General features: G+C 35.0%; 1 protein-coding gene across 6 annotated transcripts in view; it reads right to left on the reverse strand.

Annotated features, from left to right (window-relative positions):
• The window catches only part of POSTN (periostin), a 31,141-nt gene extending 18,132 nt beyond the window's left edge, over nt 1-13,009 (reverse strand). For 2 of the 6 annotated variants that reach the window (XM_066313198.1, XM_066313197.1), the window contains exons 1-10: nt 12,821-13,006; nt 11,240-11,338; nt 7,189-7,253; nt 5,775-5,932; nt 4,998-5,162; nt 4,023-4,169; nt 2,990-3,131; nt 2,198-2,410; nt 1,903-2,037; nt 347-495 (exon numbers count right to left, since the gene is read on the reverse strand). In XM_066313198.1, coding sequence (XP_066169295.1) covers nt 347-495; nt 1,903-2,037; nt 2,198-2,410; nt 2,990-3,131; nt 4,023-4,169; nt 4,998-5,162; nt 5,775-5,932; nt 7,189-7,253; nt 11,240-11,338; nt 12,821-12,942 — 1,395 coding nt within the window. In that variant the 5' untranslated portion in view covers nt 12,943-13,006. Of the gene's footprint in view, nt 1-346; nt 496-1,902; nt 2,038-2,197; nt 2,411-2,989; nt 3,132-4,022; nt 4,170-4,997; nt 5,163-5,774; nt 5,933-7,188; nt 7,254-11,239; nt 11,339-12,820 lie in introns of all 6 variants that reach the window. The other 4 variants (XM_066313202.1, XM_066313200.1, XM_066313199.1 and 1 more) reach the window with 4 other exon arrangements.
• Nucleotides 13,010-17,395: the final 4,386 nt, after the last annotated feature.

Here is a 17,395-nt window from a genome sequence, read left to right on the forward strand (position 1 = left end):
CTTGAGAAAACAGAAATAGTAAAATCTAGAATAAAACAGCATGGTGCAAATATTTCAAAACTTGATTTTTTGTGTATGTTTTTCTCTTGAGAATGTTCCTAATTAGCTGTAAAACCAAGCTTTGAAAATTTGTAGTCAACAGAGCACCCAAACTGAAATTCTGTTGCATTGCAAACAAAACTTGGATCAAGGAAAGATCAGATTTTCCTTTTCTGCTATCTTAAAAATTTAAGGATTCTTCTCTTGGTAGTCATAATGGTAAATGTTGGGGAGTTCATTCAGCTTTGCCTTTTATTGAATTTTCATTTTCATAGTTGGATATTTTTAGAAAGACTTATTCACTTACTGTGCGATACACAAAGACTCTAAGTAGTTTTCCTCCAATTGTTTCCAGCTCTTGTCCATTGTACAGTTCATTAAGCCCAACTTTCACTTTGATGATGTGGTTCTGCAGGATTGTTTTAAGAAGACGTTGATCCAGCCTTAAGGTGTCATCTACAAAGCCATTTAGATATTAATGTATAGCAATTTATATAGTGAATTTTTGTTCAAATAAAGTTAAAAAAGTTTGGTAATACTGAATCTTTCTTCAAAATGCTTCAGTTAAAGCATGGACAGGTCTGTGTATACAGAAGGCAAATTGTTTTGACCATTCCTCAAATTCAGTGAAGAATTTTTCACACAGCCATGATTAATTACTGCAACTAATATGTCTGATGATTGATATGTGGGCCTGTTCCATCCTCTGAATTACTGCTATATTTTGTATTAGAACAAGTCCTTTCTACATGTGAACCTAAAATCTATCCAAATTTGCTTCTGTGATAGTGAGACAACACTCTACCTCTTTGAGAAAAGGCAAGATGTGCATGATGTCACCTCTGCGAATATACAAACACCTGGTTTACAGTATTAAAGCAGTTTCTCTGCTGTAATGTACTGAGAAATACTAATTTTCTTGTATTTCTTGGATTTAACTGGGATAGAGTAAATTTTTCTCCCAGCAGGTCCTACAGTGCTGAGTTTTGGGTTTAGTATGAGTATAATGTTGATAACACACTGATGTTCTGGTTGCTGCTGAGCTGTGCTCACCCTAAGCCAAGGACACCTCAGTGTCCCAAGCTCTGCCAGTGGGCAAGTGCACGAGAGGCTGGGAGGGACCATGGCCAGGACAGGTGACCCAAACTGGGATATTCCATACCTTAGAATGTCATGCCGTGTTTACAAACTGGGGAAAACTGGCTGGGAGGTGCCAGTCACTGGCTGGGAATAGGCCAGTTCGTAGTAGCTAATTGTATCATGCATCACCAGTTTCTCCTAGGTTTTGTCTTCTATTTTTATTTTCAAATTTATTTTTTATTATTGCCATTAGTAATATTAGTATTATTGATATTATTATTTTGCTTTGTTACACTTAGCAAATTGTTCTTATCTAAACCTATGAGGGTTTTTTTTCTTTTTTTTTTCTCTGATTCTCTGAATCCCAGAGTAGGAGAAAGAGGGGAATGATCAAGTGGGTCTGTGGTACTTAGCTGTTGACTGGAATTAAACCACTGCATACATTTAATAAGTTTGAATCTAATGGAAGTATTGTAAAGATTAAGAAAATTTGCTCTTAATTAATATCTTCCCATTCCTACAGTCTTTCTGTGCATATTTTGTATCTTATTTTAGTGTTACTATTGCCATTAGCAAAGGATATGCCTGAAAACAAGCTGCACAGTCTGATGGTTAGGCTTGTTTTGTCTTGCGACAAGGTATGTAATTTGAAAGGATGATGTCATTCAATGTGTCTATGATGCTCTTGCAGTGAGACTTAGAACAAATACTGGGGTTTATTTGGAAAATTGTCAGGGTAGTACACATTCTTGTTTATTTTGATAAATTTTTAGGGCTACTAACCTGAGAAAGCACCATTCAGAGGTGCCAGGAGAGTGTATTGGCCTTCTGGCCTTAGAGAAGATGCCAGGCCTAGCTGTGCCACCAGGTCTGTAAATGTAGTCTGCTGAGCACCTCCAAGCTCAATGACTTGTTTGGCTGCAAATAAAGAATTAAGAAAAGGTATTTTAACACACAACATCTTCTTATTCCTGATTTGGATTCTCCATGCTTATCCAGAACTATATATCTGAGGTAATCTGGGTAAGGTTATTGAAAATATCTTCAGTGCAACAAGTTTTTCATACACATCACTGACCCGAATCAGGAATTAGGACTTGATCAATGAGGTGGATAACGCCATTGCTTGTCACAATATCTTTGCGTTTCACCATTTTCACTCCATTCACAGTCAGACTTTCACCATCACAGCCAACTTCAACAGTGTGTCCTTCCAAGGTTTCATAGACAGCTCCACCTGTGATGGCTTCTGAGCACTGGAGAGTATTTAATATATGGAACTTCACGAGAGCTGAAGAGAAAAGAGCAGGAATTTAATAGATGTAGGTGTTTGGGCACATAGTCATATACATATAATTCACATATAGGTGTGTAATATATTATTCCAACAACACTATTTTTAACTAATTTCACTCACAGATTCTTTATTTAGATTTAATGATACTGTAGGCCACTAAATAACTATTAAAACTATATTCATTGTGACACAATCTGCTGGCAACTGCATATGATATGCTCCAGAAGGACATATGAGTACAAAACTCCATAGACTATGCAAAGGTAAAAGAGAATTTAATATTCAGATAGCCCTGAATTTCTAGGGACAGGAATGTCTATCAGACCTATGCAGCTGAGTTATTAGAAAGTCAATGTGACTATATTTCCACAGTTCCCTTTTAACTGTTTTGGAGACTAAGTTTTCAGTGACTTTCTATCCTTAGGCAAGTGGAAAACGTTAAAGACTGAAGAAATAACTCCTCCTACACTCATGAAAGTAGAGGTGCTTAATTCCAGACCTATAAGAATTATGTATTTTCTGCCTGCTGATCCACTCATACATATTCCTCATTTGCAAAAAAATTTTAAATACCTTCAGAAGCCACCTTGTCACTCATGATTCTTTCTATAACTCCCCTTGGAAGTCTCTCAAAAGCTTCATTAGTAGGCGCAAAGAGTGTGTAATGACCAGGTCTTCCAAGAATATCCATGACACCTGATGTAATGGCAGGAGCCTAAAATATATTTTTTTCTTTTAATGTTGATTATTTGAAATATTATCAAAATACATTATCTGTCTAGTTTCACCTCATAGATGATACTTGAATGCTAGACTAGGATCACAGTGTTTTAAAAGATAGATCATGAATGTTATAGAAAGATGAAAAAATTAGTCAATAGAGGAATTGTTTTTTTAACTGAAAGCTAGAAAGTATTGGGTTTTATATTAAGTTTTTTAAAGAAATTGAATGTTGTTTTTGCCTGTAACTGTCATGAACTGGATTGGAGTGATTCAGAGTTGATCTCCATCTTTATGCCTCTGCATTTAAAATACCTTTTTTTGCATTTATTAAGGAGATGGAAAATGGAAAAGAACAATAGTTATTTGCAAACCAATGGCATATTTTCTTAAATATGCAGCATGAAATCCCATTATATTGTGCAGACAAAATTTTCAGAAGATGGAAAAATTAGAACATTGGAAAATTTCTAATCATGCTTCCTCTTTGCAAGAAAAATCATTCTTGTGTGCACCTACTGGTGCTCTAAAACTTCCTGTGAGTGAGGTTCTGAAATTTATTTGGCATCATTACCATTTTTTATAATCCATTTTGAATTTGTTGTTATTTATCTAGCACTAGACACTGTAACTTCATGCTCACATTTAATTTTCTCCACGTTAAAGAGGAGAAACTTTTTATGTACAGGGACACATTGTGTCCTATTGATGTTTCCTTTTTTGCATAACTAGATTCGCAATATTACCTGGAGCTCTCAATTTAATTTATTTATCTCTCTTACTGAGCTAACCCTTTTTACTTCAAGGTATCATAAACAAATAGAAAAGGAATAAAAAAAACCCTCCTTAAATAAACAGAGAAGAGTGTTAATTTTTCTCCACTTACTCTAAATGATGAAAGGTCATCCTCGACTTCAATGAAATCTTGAATGGTATTTCCAACAGAAGTCAGGACACGATCAACCACATGGACAACACCATTGGTAGCAATCTGGTTGCCATGGATGATCCTGGCACAGTTTACAGTAACAACCTATATTTGAAGAATCAAGTAGTAGAAGATAAAACATTAATTTGACCACGAGTTTGGAACCTGACTCTCACAGGCTGGCAATGTAGGTTACTGTACATTGTGTATCCGCTGTTGTTATTTCAGTTGTTTTTTTTCAAAATTTCAAGTAAAGCCTTGTAAAATTTGAAAGTCTGACTAAGCTTCTAGAAAGATAGCAGCAGATTTAATCCAGGTTACATTGATTTAATATTCATGTTTAATTTCTTACTGCAATTATTTTGATTTGTTTTTTAATTATCTGGCTAATATGGTGATTGTATTGTTTTTTAGTGATGCAGCCTGTAGACAAATAAACATTTTAATCCATTTTAGACAACAAAGATGAGTGACTTAACTGGGAGGTTTCTAGCATTTATAAATTTATTTTTTTTAAACCCAAATAATGGATGTATGTTTCCTACAACTTTCAGTGCTCCTACCTCAAATTCAAATAAAAGATCTGATTTAATGTTATTTAGCTAAACTATGAAAATTAATAGTAGATTTTGCTGTCAAATTTATTATGATCATGTATTTTGACCACAAAAGGCTTTGTCTTTTATGAAGAAAGTGCATTCGCATTTGAACTTTGATTTCTAAACAACACAGTGTTTACTCATTCTTTCTTAGTGATTAGTCTACACAGGAAACCCAACATTCTTCAAGAAAATATTTATTTTTGTCAGTGGCAACTGACTTGGTAGATGGTAAACCTTTGATAATGTATTTTCTTAGTTGCATAAGGAAATAAAGGAAATAAAGGCTACAGCTAAATACATATTTTAGAAGGGAAAAAGACAATAGACTTACCCCATTAGGATAATGGTTAATAAGCAATTTCTGGTCATTATACATAGACACCAGGGTCATGCCATTCTTAAGATCTTTTGTCAACATTCGCTTGTTTAACATGTGGTGGTGGAGAGCATTATACAGCTCAATATTTACATTGTCAACCAAATTCCTGTGAATTTCCTAAAGAAAAAAAAGGAATTTCATTAATTAGAAGCTTCAAAACATTCTTCCACTTAGAAACATGTATGTATTATCTTATGTTTGTATATGTTTTCAACATATTCAGCACGTGTTAGGGAAGACGCCTTTGATGCCTGTAAGTCTGGCTCTACTTAAATGATATTTAAGTCTAATTTGCTCACAAATAGAAGACAAGGCTTCATCACAGACAAATCATTAGAGGAGTTTTAATTCAATGCTTATTGGATTACTAAAAATTTTAAAAGAAGGACACCTGAATTAATGACAATGTACAGCCATACACCATGCAGCTGCTGGAATTCCTAGGAGTTTCCCTGAAACTATGTCAATAAAATTAACAATACTAATGTGTGCTAAGCAAGTGTTTAAATAAGATGCAATTACAGTTGCTTAGTACTCCTGAAAGTAAACTCAGCCTTTTTAGCTCCAGAAACATATGTTAAACACGTAGATGATTTCATTATTTTTTATATTATGTCCTTCTATGTCTAAAATCTCCACATTTTTTCCAATCTAATTTATCCCACACTAGCTGCTCCAGCTACAATGTTTAACTCATGCACATGCGCATAGACACACACACACACTTACTGAGTCTAATTGGTCCCAGGCTTCATTGCTTGGTGCAAAGAAAGTGAATGATCCTCGTCCCTCAATCTCCTCTCTCAGCTTTGATATGTCAGAGTACTGCTGCGTGGAGGTAGCTCCCACAATACCAAGGGTCCCATATACATGATCAATAGGAGCAACTAAAATAAACATGAGGTAAGAATACTGTAAACTCTTCAGTCTTCCAGTTTATCACAATCAAATTTTCTTTGTGTCTTTTGGATGCATAATAGTTCTGAAACTGTTTAAGCCAGTACTAAACAACATGTTTAGTTTAAAAATTCCATTGTCAATATACTCAAAAATCATCTAAACACATCTGCTTGCTATTGCTTTTTGTGTTTTTCTTGATGAAAAATTACATCCAACAATACTGAATATTATAAAGTTTCTTGTAGAAGAGCTGTTGTATTTTGTATTTTGCATCAACCCAACACAAAACGGGAGGCTGTCCATTTACAATCACAAAAAAATGGAGTGGGTCTCATTGAGTCACGATAGACCAGAATTCCTCTTGTGAGGCCTCTTACTCTTCTTCCAGTGTCTGGTTTATGCATATGGTGATTCATCCAGAGAGTAAGAATGTACATAGTCTCATAGTCTCTTCACATGGCTACATGAGAACAGCATTCATCTCTCTTAAATTTAAACATCTAGAAGTGATACATTTGCATGCAATCTAATTGTCCTTGGCTCTTTTTATGGTTATGGAGAAGAACAAGTGATTCTAGTGTGTGACTGATCTCACCCTAATTTCAGCATCTGAAGGGAGATTAAATTATCTAAACAAACTTAACTCTGCATTATTGAACATAAAAGGATTATTTCAGACATAGAGATCAAAAACTATGAAATGTATTCCTTCTCATACTACTCTTTCCTGCTGCAATTAGTTTTATTTTTACAAAGCAGAACAGCATAAATAGGAGAGATGAAGAATTTCTGTCCTCATTTGCACTCTTTCTTTGAATAAGGAAATAAGACTCTTTAGGTAAATTAGATTCAATTTTTTTTAGAGAAAGGAAAATATAAAATTAAATATGCTCCAGCTTGTGTCCTGGCTTTCTGACCACACTGGTATGCTTTAGACTAGTCTTCGATTTGATGGGAATAGGAATTAAAATTCTTCTTTGGCAGCTTTGGGAACTGAAGACACCATCAATTCTCACCAATCCAGAATCTGGAAGGAGCTGGAAAATTCAACGTAAACTCTCTGATCAAATTCAGTGCTAGCTTATTTTTACCTGTGTTTGCTGTGTGCAAATGAAGCTGTACATTCTTAGGCAGCACTTCTAAAAAGGAGGAAATCATTTCTCATAATGACCACCTTTGAAACTCTGCTGTAATTGCAATTCTTTCCATATGTTGACTTATCCATAAGAAAATAAGCTCGTACCTGCAGGACATCCTCTCGTACCATCCATCTTCATATAGCCAGGACAGCACTCATATAAGACAGTTCTGTGGGATATAGACAAAACCACAATTCAATAATATACAGGAGAAATAAACTCATTTTAGCTAAGTCTAATTTAATTTTTATGATAAATTTTTAATTGCTAGCACATACTCTCCAGATATTCAGCCTTTTTTGTCATTCAGCCTTTTCTGTATTGATTACAAAATGGTTGTATTTTACGAAATGTAAAATTTTTGAATTTAAAGAATGACTGCCATCATTAAATTTAAGCATTGGGAGGGAACATGGATGGGTTTGTGGTAGTCATATAGAGTTACAAAAAGATAGCGTGACTAGAACAGCAGCTGAAGAACATTAATTTATCTATTGTGTGTTGAACAGATTGACATTGAACAAAGAGGAAAAAAAGATGATGACCTTAAAATAATATCCTGGATGAAGTGCTGCAAAGGAAAATGACAAATTTAAATGAACAGAATAGAAATTAAAGTGACAGAACTACATGAGGTCACCTACCTACTGGTTATAGGAAATAACAAGTATTTCAGAGAAGGTCCTGTGCATTGTATGGTGATAAAAAGTGGGATAAGAGAGCCTCTGTTTTTCAAGGAAGAATTTGAAGAAGCTCAGGAATGAGGGAGAGAACTAATTAAGAACAGACATAAAACTGGTTATTGAGAAGGAAGTCATTAGAAATTGGAGAGATTGACACAAGGGAAAGTTCACAGGTAAATGTAGTGAGGATGAAAGCCAAAATACAAGAAATCAAAACCAGAGTTTAAAAAGCATGCTATCACAGCTTAGAGAGACTAGCATTGCCAGGGGCCAGGAAATGTTGTATAATTATGTCAATAAAATACTCTGATTCTCAAATACATATAAGCTACACATAGCAACAAACCAGGGCTGAATGATGATTCTGTAATATAATGTTCATTTTAACATTGTGTTTCTTATAATATATAATGTCTCCTTAATTAATAGACAGAAATAAGAGCTCTACTATTGACGTCTTTGAAAAATTCTTCTCTCTTACAGGAAAATGCAAATTCACTAAGGTTATCACAAAGGTAATTTTGGCTCCTTGGAAGAAATTTAATACATGAAACTTCAGTTTTTCTTTTCAACGATGGTACACTGAACAGTATATGGAACACCATAATGACATCACTGGTTTAAATAATAGATTTTCTTTATAGGTGTGGCTGATGTTGGCAGTTCAAAAGTTCTGAACACTAATTCCTTAAAGTTTTTTGCTGTGTCTTTAACCACTGCAGTCCAGTTTTTAATTTGAAGAATCTTTCAGCATCAGTGGTAGCTGAGTAAATTTCTCTCATGTTTCATAATTTAAAGCTGACAAAAATTAAGCACAACCACATTAAAATAAACAGCTTATTCAAATGAAAAGTTGGACTTAATATCTTCAACATCCAAACTACTTCAAGAGATTTCAAAATAAAACAGATTGGAACAAAATTAGCAATAAACAGCATGATTGAAAAAGTGAGGATTATCATTCCATAAAAGAGAGCTGGTGAAGATGATCTGATAGAGCTGATGAAGATGATTTTTTTTTTAGCACAGTCTTTTATTTCTCCATACCATGAAAATATTTTTTCTCCATTGCCTGACATGCATATCCATACATGACATATCCACCCTTCTGCCATGTGCATATTTTCAACTGAAAAGCCACATATTAAAAGTATTTGTATGGTTCTTTTAGCATATCTCTGTCTTTAAAGCATTACACTCAAGGACAGTTCTGGGGAATGCATGGATAGAATACAATTTAGTGTACAGATTTTTATGCTAATGATGAACATTTTACTCTTAGTCCTTCCTGCATCCTTGCCAGAAGCTAATAAAAATGTAATAATCTGATTATCTAATTAAAAAAGAAATGTGTAGCAGAATAGGAATCAAAACGTTCTCCCCACTGTGTGAACTGCTTTGTCATGAGAAAATATTTTTTCCTTCCCTGAAATAGAAAATCTTTCCCCCTCCTCCCATGGGAAGCTATGAAAGATTGCAGTTTAATTAGCTTTTGGAAAAAGGAAAGAGGCTAAGTCATAATCATAGAGTAAGACATGGCAAGTTTCATCCTCATACCACATCCAACAATGATACAATTAATGAAAGACAGAAAATTGGCTGAAGAACATAGTCAAGAAGAAAATGCTTCTTCAGCCAAGCATTACAACGTCAGTGCTTTTCTTACCATGTGTCTTGTTATGCACAGCCCAGGCTTCTTTTCAGTTATCAAGTTCCTACTTTTATTATTCATCATATTATTCCCTTACAGTTTTATGCAGTTAGAAGGTTCTTTAGCTGAGCTCAAAATGTAAGAAAGATGGGACAAGAGAAGAGAGATTTGCCTGGAGCATCATCCCACACTAAGGTTAGAACCAGATAAAACTCATTGCAAGATGCAGTTCCTCAGTACCACCTGTGTGTAGGTAGGCACAGCACACAGGGGAAGTGTCACTTCAGACCAGACCAGAAATAATCATCACATGCATCTCTACTAGTTCAGTATAAGCCTGTGGCCAAAAGAAGAAAGACAGCAATTATTCACTTAAGAAACCAATGTTGTGTTCTTGAGGTTTGAGGGGGATGTGTGCTTTTTCTTTGTTTGTCTTGGTGGTTTTTTGTTTGGTGGAGTTTTTTTGTTTGGATTTGTTGTTGTTGTTTTTGTTACTGTCTTTTTTTTTTTTTTTTTTAGAACAACATTGTCCTGACCTCATCCAAAGGAGTATATTCCAAAGGAAAAAGACAGAACAGCACTACCTTAATCCTTGTTATTCTTGGCTAATAGAGCCACTTTTCAGTTTATTCAAATCAGCTCTGTGACTCATCTGTTTCTACTTTTTGCTGGCATGGAGATAAAATACTGCTGAGAAACAGTGGAAAGACTTTTGGTCCAACAAATGCTGATTTTAGGAAATTTGCGTGTTGCACTCCCATTGTAAACGGGAATTGCACATAATAAAAACTTTCAACATTTTGTAGATATAAGTTAGGGAGGACTTGTTAACGTGGAGATACTGACATGAGAAGAGCTGTTGTCATTTGCATTAGCATTCTTATTGGAGTAACCTCTTTAGTCTTGTCTGTATTCATGGTTTTAATATGCAGAGTATAAAACTCATTAACGGCTAAGACTAAGTCATAACAGATGCTTTATTATAACCACAAAAACCCCTTGGACAACCCTCAGGAGTTCTATGACTCAACTTATTCTCACACACATTCTTTTCCTCATCTAGCCTTGCTCTGTGAGTTCATGGACAATGGTAGGGGGATTAAAATGAAGGGGAAGGGCAGGTGACAGTTTTGTGTAGACTATCATGACCAAATCCACCCACCCCTGCCGCTCAATGTCTTCCTCTGGTTGGCTGTATTAGACTCCCTGGGGTCTTGCACAGGATTTGTTAAATGTTTTACAACTAACATTCCTCTAAATTCTAGTCAGGAGGGGAACTAAGTCTCCACGTGACTTCAGTTCGATGAGTCTAAATTGCCTATTGTTTCAAACTATCTTTCCTAATACATGAAGTTTTCTATCACTGCTTAATACATTTTGCTTCTGGAGCTTGGCAAAGTAATGAATTCCCTCAGATTCATTCTGAGGGCAGACTTTCTTTCATCAGAAGACATGACAACTATCTAGGAATAAAACCACATAAGTAGGTTGCTTTCCAAAACTGCCTGTGAGAATATTCAAGTTCCACTCTAAGCATTTTCAGGAAATATCCTTCTTCCCAATGTGTCTGCGGTAGAACAAAATTTAGTGCCAAAGTTGTCAGTAGTATGGCAAACTTTACTGAAAAGGTGAAGTATTTTGTATGACTTGCAGTGTGCCCAGAGAAGGAAAGGGGAAGTCAGTATTGCAATGCCACCTGGAGGAGAAGTAAAGATTCTAATATAAACTAGAAACAGTTTGTCTGTGAGAAAAGGAGTTTTCTAATAGTACATTTTATTATCTCAGTCAATAGAGAATAGTTTGGAAGCAGAGCATACTTACGCTTTCTTTCCACAGATGGCTTGTTGGTACCAGTTTCTGCAAGTGCTGAAGTATTTCTTTTTTGTTCCCATAACTTGCTGAAGAGCACAGACATTTGGGCTGTGGGTGCAATGAGAAACATTTTAAAAAGGAGTTCTTGTATATGAAAAATTCTACATGAAATAGTAGCAAAAGGTAGCAAATTCTTACTCCTGTCAAGTAAGAAAATAACATCTGGCTTCAGTTCCCAGGACAGGTGTGTTTTGAAGTAGCCACAGCGCAATCTTGGGACTACCCAGCTGGATTCCTTGGCAAGTCCACCCTCCCCGCAGTGACAGAAGCTTCCCCTTCATTCTGTTTTGATCCTGTGTCTCTGATGGGCAGTGATCACCAGCTGTGCCTAGGCAAGACTCGATATCCATTTCTCCCTTCCCCCTGTGAAGTGAATTACCAGCTGCTGGGGACCAGTGAATACCGTGAGGCTCTTTTCATTAAAGTTTTTGTCTTTTACACATCTGTGCAGCTAAAAGTTGTGGGGAGATGGGGAAGAAAAGTGCCTTGTTCTTTATGGAGAAGGAAGCCCTGTCTTCTGTAAATCAATCAGCTATTTTGATTACCAACCATTCTGAGTACCGCAGGCACCTAAATAAACATTCTGGGAATTACTGGGGACCAAAGGGTAAATTGGCATGTCAATAAAAGGAGTCACAGACTTCACAGGAGGAATTCCTTAGCATCGTGGTGTACAAAGATGAATTTTTTATGGTCAAATTCCATGGAGCAAAGGCATTTAATCCCCAATTTTTATATCTCTGCAATTAAAAAAATTCATCAGTTTAGAAGTTAAAATATATACTTTACATCTCTGGGAAGCCAGGGAGCTTTTTTATTTGAAAAGCTAAAAACGTTTGAAAAGTGTGTGCGTGTAGCAGTCAGTGAGAAGATTCGATGATAAACAACTCTTATTCACAGAATGTTTTTTGCTTAAGAAGGCTAGAGGAAAATATCTTTAGGCACATGTGTCTCCCTGACACCAGCTGTTTAAATTATTTCCATGTCTCCAGGCAGCCTGGCTTGTAAGCATTGCCTTTTGGAAACCTTGCTGAGCAGCTTGCTGCATTGCTCTAGTGGAAACAGAAGTTTCTCAAAGGCTTCCCAGTATATATTCCTATGTTAGAAAACTTTTAAATAGAGTTCACGATTTTCATCAGGAGAGAATAAAGAGAGCAAATCCTGTGGATAGCTACCAACTCTGCAAAAGTTTGAAAACACAAATTAAACATTTCTGATATCCTGTTACAATAGCTATGAACTGAAATTAATTTTGGTGATTCTGAATCACATTTTATCCATTAAGAAGTGGTGATTTTTGATTTTTTTCCATTTTATGAAGTTTAAAAGTATTCTGTCTCCTTTTAAAACTATACAAAAAGCTTTTTATTCAGGAAAAATTCTTGTAAAATGAATTTTAAAAGAAAATTCTACTTGAATGACAGTAAAAATTCATAGTAAAACATTACATGTAATGTAATTCAAGAAGAAAGGGAAGAATAAAGATTAACAAGCTTCCTTTAAAATTAGAAATAAAAGCCAGTTACTTACCCCTGGTCTCGTGCCCTTATTCGACTATGAGTTAAAATCTTGTCATAGTGAGCAAAAGCAGCTGCTCGTTCAACAGCAGACAGCAAAAAAACCGAAAAGGTGAATAAGTAAAAGATCTTCATCTTTAGTCCTCTGTTGCTTCTGGCAAGTCTAGAAGAGAGAACTGGCAAAGGGTCTGGAGAGCTGACAATTTATATACATGTTAGAAGGTGGTGGGAGGGAACCACAGGATCAACCTGAAACTTTGTTCCACCCCCCTTAGAACAGCAGCTTTTGCTGCCAGCTTCAGTAACTCAAATCAGTACCATACGTTAACCATATAAATAATTTCTTTTAATCCCCAACTGATTAATTTCTTCCTTATTACAGAAGGCTTAACATTTTATTCTGCTGACATGACAAACACAGAGTTTGAGAAGTTTAGACTTTGACTTATGGTTTAGTATTTATAGTGCTGAGGCATCCAGGGGTCATGATCATTGTGTGTGGTTTTATTCAATCCTTATTCTGATTTTATTCAGAGGAAGCTGTTGTTTGTTCCCATAAGAACTGCATTGTTTTCATTTTCCTTTGTTTTCCATGTGCTCACAGTTATCAGCTATGAGCTGTGCAACTAGTGAAGTTGATGAAAGTTTCAAATACAGTTGCTTGGAACAGCATTTTTGTCTCAAAAAAAAAAAAAAGCTGTATTAGTACACATTCTGATTATGAACTAGTCACTCAACCAAATGCAGTATTAGTTTAAATATTCATTTTAATTCTAATGATAGCAAGCACTGTTACACAATGCCTTCATTGAGAGCTTTATGTAATATGTGATTACATATCATACCAAAATCTCAGAGTATCTGAAAATTTGAATGCATACCTTTCTGTAATTATTACTCAGTCCTTCAAAGGCTCTTGTACAGTAAATGGAAAATGTAATTCTGAGCTGTAACTGGGGACACTGAGGCAGAAGCAACAGGATCAAGTCCTCTATGAAGGCATAGTCTTAAGGATCCAGGGGCAGTTGGTGTTTGAACTGCAATCTAGGAGTTTGAAATTTTCATGTCAAGGAGAAAAATTCTGCCATTTTTATAGATGTGTTTGCATAACACTTCATGGTTTCTAACATTGAGAGCCAAGACATTTGGTTAAATGCTATGTGGGCTTCTGCTCTATCATGACCTCTATATACCCAACTTGTAAAAACCTCAGGATATCTCATGGAAGTGTCAGCACCTCCTGATGTATGAGCTCCATGCCTGAAACCTCACTGACAGATCCACTGATGGAGGTGACGGGTCAATTCGTATTACAATAAGATTTCGTATTACAAGCCTTAGGAGAATATCAGTGCTGTGCTCTTATTCCTCTCAGAGCTTTTTATTTCTTGCTGGTCTTTGCAGAAAGAAATACTCTGAGAGACATCACCTCTTAAGTGCTTAGCTATGATATGTCAAGTTGCTAATTGGCCTTACTTGAGTAGTCTTTGCAGTTCTCAATTTATAGGTGAAAATATCAGAAGATGTACTGTAAAATTAGCCTGAAAAACTTCAGAAAGTCCCAGAACTGTCCCAGTAATTATCTTCTCAGAAGTCCCTCCTTCATCTCTGAGATCTCAGCATAGCTCAGATTCTTCTTTTCCACACTTACCATCTAGCACCAAAATACAGGTAGCAATTAATGCTGCTGGATGCATTGAGGTCTTGTTTACAGAGCTATCCACCACAGATAATGACGGAGTGATCTGAGCAGGATGACCATTTTTCTTTCCATAGTTTTCCAGTTTTCTGATTAATGACTGTTCATAAATCAGAAAACTGAATTAAAATCACAGAGAATGCCTTTTGATCTCTGCATTAAGTAAAATAAGCTATAATCCAATGTTTAATAACAAGCCTGGTGACATCATTATACTATATTTAATGAGTCAAGTGTTAGTAAAAAAATAGTAAATGCGGAGGTAAAATTCATGGAAATAAAGTAGCATAAGGAAATAAAATTAACACATGCTTCATTTTCTGGAAAATATCTAAATCCTGAATGAGTTATTCTGGTGTGTGCTATATAAGTGCACAGATCCTAAAATGGATAGAGCTTATCTTTTAATGGAGATTACTTTCTTGAAAATACCAATCCAAGAAAAATGGCACACTTTCAGTTTAACAACTTTTAGTAATAACAAAACAAAGCAAAAATTATAAAGAAGAAAAAGAGTCAAATTACGTGAATTTTATTCTTCATTTATGTTTATGGTAAACTAGATATAAAGAACAATATTGGAGCCTGGTTCTTTTTTGCTTGTGATATAATGGCATGACAGAGTAACCATTTAATAATTTGCCAATTAAAGTACTGCTCTAGTTAGCTAATGTTTTTTTCACTTGCACCTGTGGCTACTTTATTTATTTTAATTGACTGTTTATTTAGCAGGTTGGCTACCCAACCAAGCTGCCACCTTAGTTTTTTTTCTTCCTTCAGCTAAGTGCTTTGTGTTATAGTATTTCCTAAGTGATTTGATGTGGAAGTTTTAATTATAAATGTTAAATATCTATTTATAAGATTGATTAAAATCTCTTATGGATTTGACTTATTATTGTAGTAATAGGAATCTTTATTATCCACAAGAGAAGGAGTATATCTGAAGAAATGCCTGGAATTAGTATCCATAACAAAAGGAATATATCTAAAGAAATACATGGAATAAGAATAGAACACGTGTTGATTTTCATCTTCCAGAACATGCAAACAATGACAAGAACCAAAGTCTAAGGTATCTGCTATTCTGAAAAGTTTATTATATTTCTCTAGAGACCTCTAGTGGAGAGAAATCTGTAGTCTTTTTGTGAAACCTCTATTAAGTGTTTACATTTAGAATTTTTTTTATTATAAGCAATTCCTTTTATTATTCCTAAAGAGGATTAGTTTAACTATATGACACAAATTCTGTTTATTCAAGTATTTAGAATTATGAATAACTCCTTTTACATCAAATCAAAGCAACAAAAACATCTATTAGTTATTTGTGGCCAATCCATAAAAATCTCAACATGAAAGCAACATGATTCAAAAGAAGCCAGTACTAATTCTTAATTCTGGACTTAATTCTCTCTGGTCATTTACTGCAGGACTTAATAAAAAAATAATTCTACTCCTGAATAGAATTTTTTTTTAAAGTTTAAATTTTATTTTTCACGCATCGTCAAATATATTTTCTCCTCATATTTCCACCTTTTTTCAATAACTAAACTTATTCTATTCACTGCTCAGATTTTCCAGTTTTTAGCAACACTAAGGGGTTTACCAAAATAGCTTTATATTATTTTCACCATGACATCACCCAGTCAGTGTGTGACATAGCATGTATAGACAAACATACATGGGAATTAAACCACAGAAAGCATTGCTAGATGCTAGAAACACGAAGACAGCTCATAGTCATCTGAATTTAGAAGAGAAAAAATGGTGAAAGGAAGAAATGAAGACTCAAAGTTGTCATTCTGGTGGTTCAGAGCTCTAGATACTAATTAATACTTTGGCTCCTTCTGCATTATAAGGAAACATGCATCTTTGGATATCCTTGGAAGCTGTAGGTATCTGGTTTTAAGCAAGTCAACAGGAGTTGTAAAATCTACCAGATCTCTTAGAAAGCTATTTTATAGTCAAATTTTGATGGAAGGAAATTTTCCTAAATTTTAAAGTACCATGTACATACTCCAGTTTTTGTATATTATGATTTTACTCTATCATTTTAATGCAGAATGATTAAAGTGTGATGTTCCTAGATGTTTTTCTAAACTAAGACTTAAAGTATCTTGTGTGCCTATTTTTGGATCTGTTTTTCTTTAGAAAACTATATTTAATGGTGATCTGTAAACCCAGGGAAGAATTGCTGCTAATAAATCTCTCCAAAATTTTTCATTTTATGGAACAATTCTTCTAATGAGTTTTGGGAAAAATCTACAGCTGCAACATCAAATATTCTGCTTTTTCTGTGTCCAAGTGACACTAGAAATCCCAACATATAAATTGTAATGTGCACATGGCAAAATTTTCTAAAACATAGCAGTAAAGCATAAATTATATGGTCTGATTCCTCAATCCTGATCTGCGTATTCAGTTCAGTTACCTTGACAAAATTAAGTAAGGATAAGCGTTACTCAGGAAAAAGAAATGTTGATTTCTCATCCAACAGCAGGTGATGCTGTTTCCACTGGCAAACAGTCGTTTTCTTCCTTATAGAATGAGAACATCTTCTGACAAGGCAACCTGCATAAAATCCAACACATTCTGGACTTCTTGTGCTTGTAAAGCACGTGGCAAGTGTCAGTGCAACAGCGAGATAAGAGCTGCGGGAGCTAATCAATAGGAGTTAAGAAGTCATTCAGGCATCAGGAGAATGTAGTAAAGGGTCCCAAAGACGTGGTAGAAACTTGAAGGGTGTTTGTGTGGGGCACTACTAAATTTTTAAGGTTGCCCTGGAATTATATGGTGTGATAATGAACTACACTGTGTGTCTACACTCTCTATTCTTTGCTGCTTAAAGGAAAAATCACAGCAAACAAACAAACAAACAAACAAACAAACAAA

The sequence above is a fragment of the Sylvia atricapilla genome, chromosome 2 (assembly GCF_009819655.1).
Source record: "Sylvia atricapilla isolate bSylAtr1 chromosome 2, bSylAtr1.pri, whole genome shotgun sequence".
NCBI classification, from domain to species: Eukaryota; Metazoa; Chordata; class Aves; order Passeriformes; family Sylviidae; genus Sylvia; species Sylvia atricapilla.